At 40.7% G+C, this 16,594-nt stretch overlaps 1 protein-coding gene across 1 annotated transcript; it reads left to right on the top strand.

The window, feature by feature from the left end:
* The first annotated feature begins 1,618 nt into the window (after positions 1–1,618).
* On the top strand, positions 1,619–16,565 carry LOC109469612 (fibrillin-1-like). The gene is made up of 28 exons (XM_019768151.1): positions 1,619–1,649; positions 1,985–2,113; positions 3,185–3,258; positions 3,537–3,786; positions 4,599–4,721; positions 4,964–5,086; positions 5,349–5,471; positions 5,681–5,815; positions 6,493–6,615; positions 6,713–6,835; positions 9,244–9,366; positions 9,644–9,766; positions 9,951–10,073; positions 10,421–10,543; positions 10,768–10,890; positions 11,078–11,200; positions 11,384–11,506; positions 11,730–11,852; positions 12,075–12,197; positions 12,451–12,573; positions 12,778–12,900; positions 13,085–13,207; positions 13,447–13,569; positions 13,728–13,850; positions 14,208–14,330; positions 14,451–14,573; positions 15,467–15,508; positions 15,936–16,565. Exons 1-28 carry the CDS (start codon positions 1,619–1,621, stop codon positions 16,097–16,099), a joined length of 3,408 nt encoding a protein of 1,135 aa, XP_019623710.1. The 3' UTR covers positions 16,100–16,565.
* Positions 16,566–16,594: the final 29 nt, after the last annotated feature.

Here is a 16,594-nt window from a genome sequence, read left to right as displayed (position 1 = left end):
TGTGTATCACAATATAACATCTTCTATTATCGATTATGACATATCTAAACGGTGTCTTCTTTTGCCGTGTATACTTGTAATATGACACATAACTTTGCCTTATGGTATTGATGGGAGGCAGCACTCGACAGCAAGTGCTATTATTATTCCTTGCTCCCAACTCGTATGCATTCAGCCCAGCCCGAGAGCGTCAGTAACCATCCAGGAGGCCAGGCATCGGCGAGCGCTGACAGCACTTCCGCAGAATCAGGTTCCGGCAAGAAGAAAAGCTCCAAGGGTAAAGATTCATCGCAAGCTTCAACAACGACTGGTATGCAATATTATGGGTGATGACATATTTACATTTATGCCATACCTGGGCCGCGATTGCGTTCGATAAGGGTCTTCCGGCCCGTGTGATAACTAGTAGTACGGCCCGGGGTTCTATCATTATCACACGGGCTTCGAAATGTACCATGGAATACAATGCAATAATTCAAACACGTTTCGCGCGCACCGAGTGAAACTTCGAACACCGAATTCGGATGTTGGAATTGACGCCGTTACACTTTTTGTTTAGACATTCCAAATGTTTGCACATTTCGCATTGAAAAGTCTGTTTTCTCGGGTGGGTATGACAAAAATAGAATACAACACGGTGTATTCTGCATAACCCGTGGTCGAACTGGGCCCTCGGGCGATACAGAATACACCGTTTAGTATTCTATATTTATCTTCTGTTCTGGTCATATTTTGTAATATGACATATGGTTGATAGCCACCGGGTCCACTTAGTGCTAGCCTTGTTGTGGTATTATTAATGGTCGGCAGCGCTCGACAGCAAGTGGTATTATTCCTTGCTCCCAACTCGTATGCATTTAGCCCAGCCCGAGAGCGTCAGTACCCATCCAGGAGGCCAGGCAGCGGACAGCGCTGACAGCACTTCCGCAGAATCAGGTTCTGGCAAGAAGAAAAGCTCCAAGGGTAAAGATTCATCGCAAACTTCAACAGCGACCGGTACGTATCATATCGTTCCTTCTGATAATGACGGTCAGCAGATCTAGACAGCAAGTTATTTTATTCCTTTCCCCACCTTACGAACATAGCACAACCCGAGAGCGACAGTGAACAGTCAGGAAGCCATGCATCAGGCGGCACTTCCGCAGGTTCTGGTTCAGCCAAGAAAAAAAGCTCTAAAAGTAATAAGGAATCATCGCAGGTTTTAACAACAACTGGTATGTAGCATACATGTATGTGAACGTTTTGCTTGATGGTATTTTCTCTTCTGCCTTACGTGTATCCATAGATATAAAATGCGTGTGGCATGGTAGTAATTAAAATGGAGCGTTGACAGCATCTGGCAGATAGCAAGTCACACCATCCCTTGTTCCCGTCCCGTAAACATGTAGCCCGGCCTGAGAGTAACAGTAAACAATCAGGAGGTCAGTCATCAAATAGCACCGGCAGCACTTCGGCAGGTTCTGATTCAGCCAATAAGAAAGGCCCTAAAAGTAATAAAGCCTCATCGGAAGCTAGTGGTATGTATCATGTTATCTTAACGTTTTCTTTTGCTGATGCTGACATATTCTCTTGTGCATTCGTCGTTAAATACGATTTAAGATGCCCATGGTGGAATAGCATGAAGCAATGCCAGTTAGCAGCACCTGAGAGTAAGTGATATCATTATTCATTATCCCGACACAAATGTAGCCGAGAGTGACAAATCAGGAGGTCAGTCAACAAATAGCACCGGCAGCACCTCGGCAGGTTCGGGTTCAGCCAACAAGAAAGGCCCTAAGAGTAATAAAGCCTCATTGGAAGAAAGTGGTATGTAGCATATTATCTTAACTCTTTTTTATGCTCATGCTGACATATTCTCCCGTTCATTCATCGCTAATTGACATTATGAACTGGTAGTTGTCACAATATTAGGTGTAGCAATATCAGTTAGCAGCACCTGACTGAATATGTAGGAAATGATATTATGTCTTGTTCCATTCCGTAGCCCCATCTGAGAGTACCAGTAAACAGTCAAAAGGCCATGCATCAAATGGCACCGACAGCACCTCCAAAGGCCCTAAGTCCGCGAAGAAAAGCTCAGGGAGCGCTGACAGTTCAGCCTCTACAGAGGATGGTATGTAGTATATCACAATGTTTTCTTTGCTGTTAGTACAGGTGGCGTCGCTGTTGATATGCATATGTTTTTTGCCATTCTATCATATATAAAACAAGCCATATTACAAACGTGATTAGTAGATTTGCCGTTGATTGCGTTGGGCTTACTTGGTGCAACCCATCTGTGCTACTGTTTTGGGCTACTAAAGGTTGGTTCATTATACATGTTCCGGTCATTCCGTGAAACCTGTCCTTCAAACAAAATAATAATGTTTATTTTCAAACATCTAGGTCTGTGCCAAAGCAATGATACTTGGAGAGAGTTTGAAGGCGCGTCATATTGCGTGTCTGGAGATACAAAGATGGCATGGAACGACGCCGACCAAGTCTGCCAAGATTTGTCGGCACACCTTGTCAGCATACTGTCCAAGAATGAGCAAGACTTCATCTATGGTGAGGCAAATCACAATATCAAATATAGTACTACAGAATGTCTGTTGGTTTCATAAATTGAACATTTCTTAAAATTTCAAATATAGACTTTGCGTTAACAGTTACAGTTAGAATGAGTGTCAAACTGCGGTACCTGGTGTCCATACAGATTTGATCCAGCCACTGTGCAGCAGCCAACAATCGGGATCCGGAGGAAGCCAGAGCACCGCAGGCTCAGGTCCCGTCAACAAACGATCCGCCAGTGCCGGGAAATGCTCCGCGGTTTCATCAGTGACCAGTATGTCTAAACATTGTGTCTAGCTAACGCTATCAGAGTCCATATTCCTAACTAGATATAAAAGTTTTCTTTTGGTGGCTGAGCTGTGGGTTTATCCGGACATAGTAGATTGACAGACTTACAGTAAGAATGGAAGTATGTCAAAAGATCTGACTCAGACACTGAACGTCTCATAATCTGGTCGGGAGCCAGCAAATCTATGAATGAGTTGCCGAAATTCAGTAAGCCTAGGATTGCATATACCTCCTGGAAATCTGAAATCTCCTTCTTCTTTTTTCAATTATAAACATCCAGCGAAACCACGAGTAAACCAATTAACTGACAACCTCTCTCCTCTAAGCCTACTGTTTTATCTTTCAGATGAAAAGTTCACAACAGGCATATCATGTCCCGGGGACTCGTCATCATGTTTCTGGATTGACGGGTCACCGTTGGTAAGCTGATCTGATAATTATTTTCTCCCTTCTGACTTTACAAAGTAACCTATGAATAGGAAGTGTATCACGTGTGATATATTGATGACATGCTCAGAAATTAGGCCTATACTGGTCACCTCGAAATCATCTATATCACCGACCACCAAGTAAGTGGGGGAAGTGGCCTTGATGCAAATACATTATGTACTTACTTTGTTGTTCAGATCGTCCATTCAATTACAATGCCAGTTAATGTGCAAGCATTTTTACCTCTACTTACCTCTTTCTCCTTTAAGCGTTACGAGAACTGGGACAAGAACGAACCTCGTCCGAATGGAAACAGACGCTGTGGGATCCTCAGTAAGGAGAAGTGGGGAACCTCCAGTTGTAGCGCACACAGGAGGTTCATTTGCAAAAGACAACAACCCGACTGCCTACAGATGCCAATGCCATGTGATGTGCATGCGTCTTACGGCAAGCTTCCTAATGGTTTATGCTACTGTACCTGTAACCAGGGTTACTCAGGGGATGGTGTATTTTGTCAAGGTTCGTAAATGTTTCTAAAGCCTCCCGAGCTTTGCTGCCATACATTTGTAATTGCAATATGCATAAATCATGTCGCTCTTAATCCCTAACTGCAAGCCTGTACTGCATTGGAGCACCAGTGCTTTCACGTAACTCGGTGGCCTATTTTCCAGGTAATGGTGGCTATAAAAAGCGATGGTAATGTGTATCCTTTCATAATACTTTCAACTACATGTACATTTGTGGTACAACGTTGTTCATTTGCTGGCTATGGCTTGACATATCGAAGAATCATTTTGAGCTTACAACTGTCTTATACTACACACCTTATGTACCTGTCAGTGAAACATATGTTCTTGATACCAAGAACAAAATATCATTTTCCAAATTCTATGAGAAAAGAAATCACTAAAATACAACAACCGCATGATTGATAGAGCCGTTGTACACATCTGAGGAGTCATAATTGAGCATGTGTATAATGGTTCTGTGCAGTCACGTGGATCATGATATCAAAGCAAACGGCAGGCTTCTTATAAACAAACCATAACATTACAATCCTAAATATATGGAAATAAACCTAAACATGTTTTCGGAAACTTAACGTAAGGTCTATCAGACGGGGTTTACCATCAGGCAGTAAACGATATATCTTTAGAAAGTAAAGTATATTATGTTCTGTTGTGTATTGGAAGCATGGTTTTTGATAACATTATTTATTCATAACTGTATTTATTTCGCATACTATTAGTTTCTGTAGAGATAACACATATGTTAAAGATAAGCACGGCTTCTATACACACGTTTTCCTTTCTTTTGAAATTTCCCACCAGATATTGATGAGTGTGAGGAAGACACAGATGACTGCGATCCCAACGCAAGCTGCATAAACACGGAGGGATCCTTCACCTGTACCTGTAATATTGGGTACGACGGAGTTGGCACGTCCTGCACAGGTGTGTTTAATCAAATATTTTGAAAAGACCAAGGTATATAGATAATAGGTAATACCTCTGGTTAAAGCTTAAAGTTTAAAGTTCAAAGCTTACGTTTAAATGTGTCGCCATTGATAGTGGCAAGATAATAAAATCTATACGCAGTGACTGTGAAAGATGGTATCTATAGTCACTACTGACCATTAAAAATTGTACTTGAGGTGTTATTCATAGAGCAACCTAGTCGTATCATTCCCTTTCAGATATCAACGAGTGCACATCAGGTACACACAACTGTGATGGTAACGCCCAATGTACCAACAACCAGGGATCCTTCATCTGTGCCTGTAACACTGGATACCAAGGGGACGGTGTCACGTGCTCAGGTATATTCAACTGAATCGCTGATATCAATGCTAAAAGTGTGGTATGGCATAGTACTATTGTTTTGCTCCCCTGGCGAGTTATGGCAAGGTGAAATATTGCTAGGAGAATATTTTGGACTACTGAAGTTGTTCGTGCACCATTTCATATTTATCTTAGATATGAAATTTATATTAAAGAACGACTGAAAACAATAAGTAAAAAGACACTTTGCTTTAGTTTTGACTCTAATAATATCATCATCTCCATGTACCCTCTCGTCAGACATCGATGAATGTGTGGAAAGCACACATAACTGTGATCCTAACGCTGCCTGCACCAACACACCCGGGTCATTCACCTGTGCCTGTAATACTGGATACCAAGGAGACGGCGTCACGTGTGCGGGTATGTATTGCGTAGCATTGCTTTAAATGGCCATACTATTTGAGATTCTTTTTACAATGAAAACGTTGGAGATTGCTTATAATGTCTGTTGGTCATTGCCTTGAGACAATTACCTGCTGACGGCAGATTGATCTAAACAAATAATGAGCATATATTTCACTCTCTGTGAAGAGACTTTTAAGTTAACACTCATTGACTGTGTTTTGCAGATATTAACGAATGCGACGTCGAAAGTACTCATAAGTTACACAACTGTCATTCCGACGCCACCTGTACCAACAACCAGGGTTCCTTCAGCTGTTCCTGTAACACCGGCTACTTCGGAGACGGCGTGACCTGCTCGGGTACGACAACATCTTTGTGTCTCTTAAAACAACCAAGACGACTTTTGAGTGTCTGTGTGTACTTCTAATGATCATGTTGATGTCTTCAAATATTTAGATATAAAATGTAATCAAAGTGTGTTAGATGTAGAATAGTGTGCCGATGGTACACTGTCAGACGGGGTTTTCACCATTTGGCAGTAAAGATATCGACATGTTCTGTCCTGTTGTGCGTTTGTTGAGTAAATTGATTCATTTGGAAAAGTTTCAGCAGAGAAAATGAGTATGCAAGAAAAAGATAAACATGACTTCTTTACACACGTTTTAGATTTTTGAAAACTTTATCCTGATTGCCAGATGTTGATGAGTGTGGGAAAGTCACAGATGATTGTGATCCCAACGCAGGCTGCACAAACACGAAGGGATCCTTTACCTGTACATGTAACGCTGCACCTGCTGCACAGCGAACGTGCAGCAGAATTGGGAAGGTCGGCCACTGAATCTTCGATAACGAAGCCAAGCCAACAGACAGACAGTTGAAATGAGAAGATCACTTTCAAATGTGTCGCTAGTGGTAGAGCCAATTGAAGAGACTAAATGCAGTGATTGATTAAACAACTTATTTAACAGTCATATCGTCAAAAGTGATACTAGAAGTGGTATTCAAAGAGCAACCTAGACGAATCATTCCCTTTCAGATATCAACGAGTGCACGTCAGACACACACAACTGTGATGTCAACGCCCAATGTACCAACAACAAGGGATCCTTCATCTGTGCCTGTAACACTGGCTACCGAGGGAACGGCGTCACGTGCTCAGGTATATATTCAAATGAAGCTCAAATCGCTAAAATCACAACAAAGAGTCTTGCTTCAGTTTTGACACTAAATTGAACGATCAATTTCCCTCTCTCTAGACATTGATGAATGTGAGGACGGTACAGATAACTGTAACACTAACGCTGCCTGCACCAACACACCCGGGTCATTCACCTGTGCCTGTAATACTGGATATCATGGGGACGGTGTTACGTGTCAGGGTATGTATTGCAATGCGTTACTTCAAACTAGCACTCGTGCTCTTTGATCTTGATAACTGCTTTGTGGGAAAATTCATTTTTGTGATCAAAACGTTCGGCGTTTCTTAAAATGTCGGTGGCGTGGGTTAGGTCCTTCAGACAATCACCTACTGATATAATATAAGAATACAGCAGAGTAAATTAAACAGACGGCGAACACATAGTTCACACTCACCGCTGTGTTTGGCAGATATCAACGAATGCGACGATGATGCCCACAACTGTCATTCCGACGCCACCTGTACCAACAGACAGGGTTCCTTCAGCTGTGCCTGTAACACCGGCTACTTTGGAGACGGCGTGATTTGCTCAGGCACGACAACATTATTTATTTGTGTCTCTTTAAAACAAGACGACGTTATTGTTATGCCCCCAGAGTGCCTGAGTGTAATGATATGTGGTCATTTTATCATGTTGATGCCTCGAAGGACTACCAAAATGCCAATTTAAGGAGGTCACGACTTGAAATATATAGATATAAAATGTAATCAATGTATGTTAGACTTCTTTACTCGGGTTTTAGATTTTTGAAAACTTTCTCCTGATTGCCAGATCGTTTATGAGTGTGGGAAAGTCACAGATAACTGTGATACCAACGCAAGCCGCACAAACACAAAGGGATCCTTTACCTGTACCTGTAACACTGGGTACAGCGGAGTTGGCACCTCCTGCACCTTCCCTCACAGTTGAAATAAGACGATCACTTTCAAATGTGTCGCTAGTAGTAGAGTCAATTGAAGAGACCTAAATGCAGTGACTCGTGATACAACTTAAACATCTAATAGTCATATCGTCAAAAGCGGTACTAGAAGTAGTATTTAAATAGCAACCTAGACGAATCATTCCCTTTCAGATATCAACGAGTGCACGTCAGACACACACAACTGTGATGTAACGCCCAATGTACCAACAACAAGGGATCCTTCATCTGCACCTGTAACACCGGCTACTCTGGAGACGGCGTGACTTGCTCAGGTACGACAACATGAGTTATTTGTGTCTCTTTAAAACAAACAAGACGACGTTATAGCTATGTACCCTTTGAGTGTCTGAGTGTACTTCTAATGATATGTGTTTGATGATGTCTCGAAGGACTACCAAGATGCCAATTCAACGAGGTCACGACTTGAAATATGTAGATATAATATGTAATCAAAGTATGTTAGATGCAGATTAGTTTGCTGATGGTACACTGTCAGACAGGGTTTTCACCATTTGGCAGTATTAAAAGATACCCACATGTTCTGTTCTGTTGTGCGTTGGTTGCGTGGATTGTTATAAATTGATTCATTTCGCGAAGTTTCAGCAGAGAAAATAAGTATGTAAGAAAAATGATAAACATGTCTTCTATACACACGTTTTCGATTTTTGAAAATTTTCTCCTGATTGCCAGATGTTAAAGAGTGTGGGGAAGGCACAGATAACTGTGATCCCATCACATCTGTGTTTGTGCAGCTTGCGTTGGGACACAGTCATCTGCGACCTAAATGTAGTGGTTGATTATACAACTTGATTAACAGTCATATCGTAAAAAGTGTTACTAGAAATGGTGTTCAAAGAGCAACCTAGACGAAAAATTCCCTTTCAGATATCAACGAGTGCATGTCAGACACACACAACTGTGATGGTAACGCCCAATGTACCAACAACAAGGGATCCTTCATCTGCACCTGTAACACTGGATACCAAGGGGACGGCGTCACGTGCTCAGGTATATATTCAAATGAATGGCTGACATCAATGGTAAAAGGATGCTGGGTACCTTGTGTTAGAAATTATCCTTTTGTTACCCTTGTGAATCATGGCAAGGTAAAAATTGCTACCATTTCATATGGTTTTTGTTACCAGGATAATTATGTAAAGAAATGAAAAGAATAGCTAAAATCACACAAAAGACTTGCTTTAGTTTTGACACTAAATCAAACCATCATTTTCCCTCTCTTCAGACATCGATGAATGTGAGGAAAGCACACATAACTGTAACACTAACGCTGCCTGCACCAACACACCCGGGTCATTCACCTGTGCCTGTAATACTGGATATCATGGGGACGGTGTTACGTGTCAGGGTATGTATTGCAAAGCGTTGCTATTCTTTCTTTTTTCTTTATTCTTTATCATTTATTTCAGGCATAGCTCGCCCATATAAAACATGCAGATAAAAATACAATGTACACACAATGACAGAAGTAAAACATATGTCTATATGTACAGACGGGCCCAGACGGGCTGTAAACTATTACTCCTTCTTTTTGAGCTTGATAACTATAGCTTGAAAATTATACAGCAAATTAAACAAGTAGTGAGCTCATAGTTAGCACACACTCGACGAAGAAATTACAGCTAACAGTCACCGCTGTGAATTGCAGATATCAATGAATGCGTCGAGGGTTCCCATAATTGTCACTCCGTCGCCACCTGTACCAACAACCGGGGTTCCTTCAGCTGTTCCTGTAACACTGGGTACTCTGGAGACGGCGTGACCTGCTCAGGTACATTAATTTATTTAATGTTCAGGTAAAGGTAAAGATATTCCCAAAGCCTTTAAGCCTTTTTGAGGCCGTATGGACAGTGGGTCATTAACCCACTGTATCTAGGGCAAGGTATTAGAAGGCAAAGCCCATCTCTCCTTGACACTCGATGCGCTTATGTTTTAGACGAATCCGACAGATATTGAAAAAAATATGACAGATGAAAAACCTGAAACACGTGTGCTATGGTCTTTCTAATCATATATAGACAACCTAATATGTAGTCCAATCATTTCAGATGTGAATGAGTGTGCCGACGGTACGGATTCTTGTGACGCCAATGCCAGCTGTGAAAACACCATCGGTTCCTATACATGTCACTGCAACAATGGGTTCGCCGGCACTGGCCTGGATTGTACAGGTGAGTTCAAGTATTTTCACATCACTATCGGTGTTGAATGCTATGACCAAACTTTCTGGATGCAGCCAACAAAATCGGTAGGCATGGTGAGTCAACAATTTACGGACGCATTCCATTCGCTAGGTACCCGATGTATTACTTGATATGTTTTCATGACCATCCCATCATCTTTATTACTCGGCAGATGTCCACGAATGCGACGCAGGTCTGGACAACTGTCACGAACATGCCACCTGTTACAACAGCATCGGGTCATTTTCCTGCGAGTGCGACGACGGCTACTCTGGTGACGGAGTCTCCTGTACAGGTAAATAGGTCCATGATTTGCCTGCCGGGAAACTCTACGTCTCCAATTCTATCGCCATGGCGCTGTCGACGTTTGACTTAACATAGTAATATAGTCAGTAAATCAACAAGGTTTCGCATGAAAGTTTTCCCAACACAAAATGAGGGCATCAGCCTTAAGTCAATCACATTGTCACGTGTAATGGATAGGTACGTTTTGCAGAACAAAGCTGCAGTGATTTTTGTATATTATGTATCCTACTGTTTAAAGGTCCTTTGGGACAGTTCATACATTGTATAGATACTGCGTAACATTTACAGCCAAACCAATGCATCAATTGATGGAGTTATTGTGCATATGTATCGCAGATGATGATGAGTGTACCTTAGGCACCCATAACTGCCACAAAGATGCAACTTGTATCAACACGGACGGCTCCTTCAGCTGTACCTGTAACGCGGGCTTCACTGGAAGTGGAATCTATTGCACAGGTATAGCACATACTATGTCATCTATGTGAGCATATATTATGCGAAAATTACAGCCACTTCAGTTTGTTTAAAATACTAGTATAGTGATAGACGATCAGAGTTGGACACCCTACTTTAAGGTACAGGGGTTACAGTTTGTAATGTAGGTAGCTGTTGTGAAGTTATATGAATTTCTTTTAATAATCTGCTTTTTGCATTACCGCCGTGTGTTGAATGTTTCCTAGATGTCGAGGAATGCTTGCTGAATCTTCATAATTGTGACGAGCACGCGACATGTATCAACATCGAGGGGGGTTCGCTATGTGTATGCAACGAAGGGTGGACTGGCAGTGGTCAGGAATGCTCAGGTAATGTATTTCGATTCAGTATCTTTCCGTGTCATCATTCTGTCTAACACCTATCAATTATCTTATACTTTTAGTACATAACATCCTTAAGTTATAATTCACATTATTGTAGCCAAACCCACATTTCCCTGTACTTTGCATATTCATTCATGACAATGTACGTAATTGTACTAATGTCTACCCACAGATATGAACGAGTGTGCCCTGGGCACAGACAACTGCCACACGGAGGCCACCTGCACCAATGAACCCGGGTCCTTCTCATGCACATGTAATGAAGGATTCACTGGAAACGGCGTCACTTGTAGAGGTATGTTATCGATATGGCTTACTATGCTATGTACAACATCGGGTAGAAATGCTTAGTAAACCAATTTGGAAATTGACACTGCAAAAGTCTCTCGCTAATAGGAAATCAAAGAACATAGATGATACACGCCATTTCCATCAAAATTATTTCATTTATACAACGTTAACTATCTGATTATTACAGATATCGATGAGTGTGGATCTAACACCGACAACTGTCACGACCAGGCGACCTGTCACAACACTGTCGGCTCGTTCCACTGTACCTGTAATGACGGGTTCAGAGGGGATGGGGTCTCCTGTTCAGGTACTGTATCAGCGGCATTATCTTTGACGAAACAAGTCAAGTTAGACTACAAACCCTAACAATCGACGTTGGGGTTTAGATAAATGTGTTAATGTACTAATATTTTCTAGGAGCTTGAGTTCTATCTATTTTTCCTTAACCTTTGTCGGTCATATATCAAAAATGTTTTGGATACTTCATATATTAATGACTGAATATTTTTTTTTGCTGTTTGCGTTTTCAGATGTCGATGAGTGTCAGGAAGATACCGATAACTGCGACATCAATGCCCGCTGCACAAACACCATTGGGTCGTTCACCTGTTCCTGCAACGTTGGGTACAGAGGAAGCGGCGTGGTTTGTGCAGGTATTCTCCAATTATTACATACTATATCTAGTTATTTCTGGGTAAGTAAGTACTGTCAAAGGATCAAATCAAAGAAAATGGGCGTTCAAAACAAACATAAAAACTTCCGGAAGACTAAACATGCATTTCGACATCTTGTTCAATGCTTACATATACATATCGATACATAACTAAACGGGTAAATGTCGCAATATACAGTCTCTAAATCCCTTTTTTTTTCAGATATTGATGAATGTGACGAAGGAACCGATGACTGCCATGCCGATGCAACCTGCGCCAACTCTGACGGTTCCTACTCCTGTGAGTGTAACACCGGCTACTCCGGGGACGGCAAGATTTGCACAGGTAAACATTTATCACAAAGAAGTAAGGGAGGTATCGTCAGCATTCTGTGTTAGAAATGACAAGAGTCACGGAGGTTATAAAGCCAAGTGTGACGACAAGCACATAAGAGAAAGTCAAGTAGAGTGTTGGGGTTAGATATTATTGGGTACTGGCCGCGCCAATAATAATTTTGTCAACAATATTCAAGAACAAATATCTTGATATTTTCCAATTGATAAAATCAAAACGGTTTCTTTACATTTGTATCTGTTAGATATTAACGAGTGCACGTCAGACACACACAACTGTGATGGTAACGCCCAATGTACCAACAACAAGGGATCCTTCATCTGCACCTGTAACACTGGATACCGAGGAAACGGCGTCACCTGCTCAGGTAAATTTAACGCATGACACCATGATTTGCATGGACGTTAACAATGAGCAACAATAGTATACAATGTATGCATCGTATACTGTGCTAATGATTTAGTTTTTACTGTAATTGATATAGATAACAATTACCTTGCGTTTTACTATGTTAGAAAAGCTGTTGTTTGTGTAGTGTACTTTTAAAATGACTGAGCATTTTTTTCTTCAGATATTGATGAATGTGACGAAGGAACCGATGACTGCCATGCCGATGCAACTTGCACCAACGCTGACGGTTCCTACTCCTGTGAGTGTAACACCGGCTACTCCGGGGACGGCAAGATTTGCCCAGGTACAGTGGTGTTGTGAATATATAATGTTACCGTATTATCTGTACGTTGCTTATGTCAAGTGAACAGAATCGCCTTACGAAGCATTACGAAACTATAATGACAAGCGTAAAAAAGGAGAGGTGATTTGTTTATAGGGTTTTATACGTACCAGTGAGAGAAATGAATTACATTCATTTCCATCAGATATTAACGAGTGCACGTCAGACACACACAACTGTGATGGTAACGCCCAATGTACCAACAACAAGGGATCCTTCATCTGCACCTGTAACACTGGATACCAAGGGGACGGCGTCACGTGCTCAGGTATATATTCAAATGAATGGCTGACATCAATGGTAAAAGGATGTGTTAGAATCTTCATAATTGTGTTAGAAATTATCATTTTCTTACCCTGGTGAATCATGGCAAGGTAAAAATTGCTACCATTTCATGATAGTTTATATTACCAGGATATGTAAAATGCAAAGAATAGCTAAAACTACAAAAAAGACTCTTGCTTCACTTTTGACACTAAATCAAACCATCAATTGCCCTCTCTTCAGACATCGATGAATGTGAGGAAAGCACACATAACTGTAACACTAACGCTGCCTGCACCAACACACCCGGGTCATTCACCTGTGCCTGTAATACTGGATATCATGGGGACGGTGTTACGTGTCAGGGTATGTATTGAAAAGAGTTGTTATAAACTATTGCTCATGCCTTTTGATCTTGATAACTATAGCTTGAAAATTACAGCAAATTAAAAAAATAGTGAGCACAAAGTTAGCACACAGTCAGCGAATAAACTACAGCTTACAGTCACCGCTGTGAATTGCAGATATCGATGAATGCGTCGAGGGTACCCATAACTGTCATTACGACGCCACCTGTACCAACAACCAGGGTTCCTTCAGCTGTGACTGTAACACTGGCTACTCTGGAGACGGCGTGACTTGCTCGGGTACATCACATTCTATCTTACGGGTGACACATGTCAGATAGAAAAAAGTTACGAATTTTGAACCTAGTGGCATTCTATTGTAAAATCTAGCAGCAAACTTGGACCCACGTGATGAAGAAAGAAGCTTTGGTAACGTATGGTTTATTGGAGAATCTAAAGGGTGGACTTTTATCTTTAAATCTGTTAGTTAAAATTAATGTAGGGTTCTAAATAAAAGGTTTCCTCACATATGTATTGTGATGACATATGTGTACCTTCTTGATCAAATAGACTTCTGCTTAAACTAGATTTAAGTCTGGCCAGTACCAAACCAGAGACTTTGGCCTTGACTGTCATTATTATTGATTATCCGTACAGATGTTAACGAGTGTCAGAGAAACCTTGACAACTGCCACATCGATGCTTTCTGCACCAACACCAAGGGTTCCTTCATCTGTACATGTAAAATAGGCTACAGCGGCGATGGAGTCACATGCGAAGGTAGCAACCGTACAAATAAGCAATCAAACAACTGTTTGCATTTCAAGTATCACTTTTGTGTTTGCACTCGTTTCTAGTACCGTAGAATAAAAAAATAAATAAAATACTCTTTTTTTCCAGACATAAACGAATGCGTCTCAAATACACACAGTTGTCACGATGACGCCAATTGTACCAACAACAAGGGCTCCTTTAGTTGTATCTGCAAGGAAGGCTACTCCGGCAATGGCACCTACTGCATTGGTATGTAAATAACGCTTTCACCTGTTTGAGCATGCAGTAGATTACTTTTAATCCATGTAATGTTTATTGAGTGCCAAATTAGTGATCAGGCAAGGTAAACCCCGTCTCTAAAAGAAAAATCAGATGTCGTAGATTTCCATATAAGGACAATGTGTCTGTTATTATACGAAATTATAATATGCATATCAATTAATAAACACCGCGATCACAAATAAATTCAAAGAAATACATCAAATTACAAAATAAACTAAACTTACACAAATGTCCCCGATGGTAAACATAAACGTTTGTCAAGTGCCATGAGAGTAAACCCTGGGAATACGACTCCTCTTCCCAAGTTTTACAACTGAGCACTTAAAAAACAGCTAACATTCGCTCCAAGCATTGTTATAATGATTGACTAAAATAACTATGTAATGAAATAAATCATGGTCACATCAAGTTTCCTGAACAATGATGTGATTCAAATCATTGTATGGTATGTTTGAAATGTTATCCCTGTAACCGACTCAGATATGTTCAGTACGTGCAAGAGGTAGGTCAGAACTAATTTACTCTATACGCTGAATTGAGCATTTGGTAATTGGAAAAGGAATGTTTGCCTATTTTATCTATTAAAAGGACTAATGTATAAAATATTTTAGTCACAGATATCTCCGTGTGTATTGAATAGTCTTAGACGTGTGCATATCATATTACTTATAATTTGTTTATTTTTCTTGTAATTAAAGATGTATTGTAGATGTTGTTTCGTTTATATAAGAATACCATAATCATTATTGTTGTCTTGTTGTTGTTGTTGTTGTAATTTGCTGTGATCATGATGTCTCGGTGTTTTTATTAATTTTTGAACGTGGGAGTCATAAATATTTGACATGATTTATCACCGACAGAGAACATCGGAACACCTTTTCCCATCATAGCCACCTCTCCAGGTAAGACAGTGAAGCTACAATCAGCTAGCTTTTGTATCAAAATAAAGCTATTATAAAAGGAAAAGTATCAGATATACTGTAGTTTTAGTTACGTTAATACTGTAAGTTTATTTACTTTTGCGATGGTTTTATTCGTGATAGGCAGATGTTTGAAACAATTCCATAGTACAGTAGCCATGCATTTCAAATACAATTCACGTTGCAATGAATTTGTGATGGAAAGGTCACAGCGAAAAGAAACTGTCGCGAACATTTAAAAACACAGAATTGTTCTGATTCCAGTCGTCGTATGTTGCTACATTGGTTTTTCCTGGTTTGGACAATCAGTACCTTTCCGCGTTTACGAAATGTAGGCATTATACATTTTAATTCGCATGCCTCCCGTTCAATTCTCTCTCCTTTGTTTCCTTGTTTTGCTGCTTTAAAGATCCGAAATCAGCACCTGCACCCCACTACCTATGGTCGCTTCTTGTAGCAGTAGGAGGGATTTCCTTCGCTGTTTGGATCATCGTGAAAAAGAAGATCCAGTCCCAAGCACAGCCCCCGGGACCACGGCAGGCTTGGGCGGACGATGGACATGATCTGATATAAACCAGTGCTGTATATAGTAAACTTTATTGCACAATAATGCACGGTACAAAGTACAGTGTAAGGCACCTATAGCTACTGCTATACTAGTATATATACTAACAACCATTCATATATGAGCGCATGTTCTTGCATGCATATTTCAAGATTTGTGAGCTAGAGGCGTCTCAGTTGTGTTTCTCTCCTCGGCTATCGGAACAGACACGCCACTGAGATTTGAAAATATTTAGAAAACTCATTCTGGAAATGTCAGCATTCAAAATTATTAATTGTTTATTGTAATGTTTGCTGTGTGACGTATGTTGTATGTGCATATGTATTCAATATCAAGGATGGACCGAAAAACTTGGACTGGAATGGCAACGGACTATGAGTTCTGTACATATTACTAACTAATGTAATAGTACAATGTGCAATGTAGCTGTCCCAATAATAAAACATATTCAACCAGGCATTGTGAGTTCTTCCTTTAACCGAACAAACGAAACTGATAAACAA

The sequence above is a fragment of the Branchiostoma belcheri genome, unplaced genomic scaffold (assembly GCF_001625305.1).
Source record: "Branchiostoma belcheri isolate BF01 breed outbred unplaced genomic scaffold, Haploidv18h27 scaffold21, whole genome shotgun sequence".
NCBI classification, from domain to species: domain Eukaryota; kingdom Metazoa; phylum Chordata; class Leptocardii; order Amphioxiformes; family Branchiostomatidae; genus Branchiostoma; species Branchiostoma belcheri.
The sequence above is the reverse complement of the archived record's forward strand: the minus strand, read 5'-3'. Positions and strand labels throughout refer to the sequence as shown.

Excerpts from the sequence above, each read along its gene's own strand:
- LOC109469612 (XM_019768151.1), top strand. The coding sequence starts at position 1,619 with ATGAAGCAATGCCAGTTAGCAGCACCTGAGA. Across the intron at positions 10,074-10,420 it reads TGACGGAGTCTCCTGTACAG|ATGATGATGAGTGTACCTTA; the intron begins GTAAATAGGTCC and ends TATGTATCGCAG. Across the intron at positions 15,509-15,935 it reads CATCATAGCCACCTCTCCAG|ATCCGAAATCAGCACCTGCA; the intron begins GTAAGACAGTGA and ends GCTGCTTTAAAG.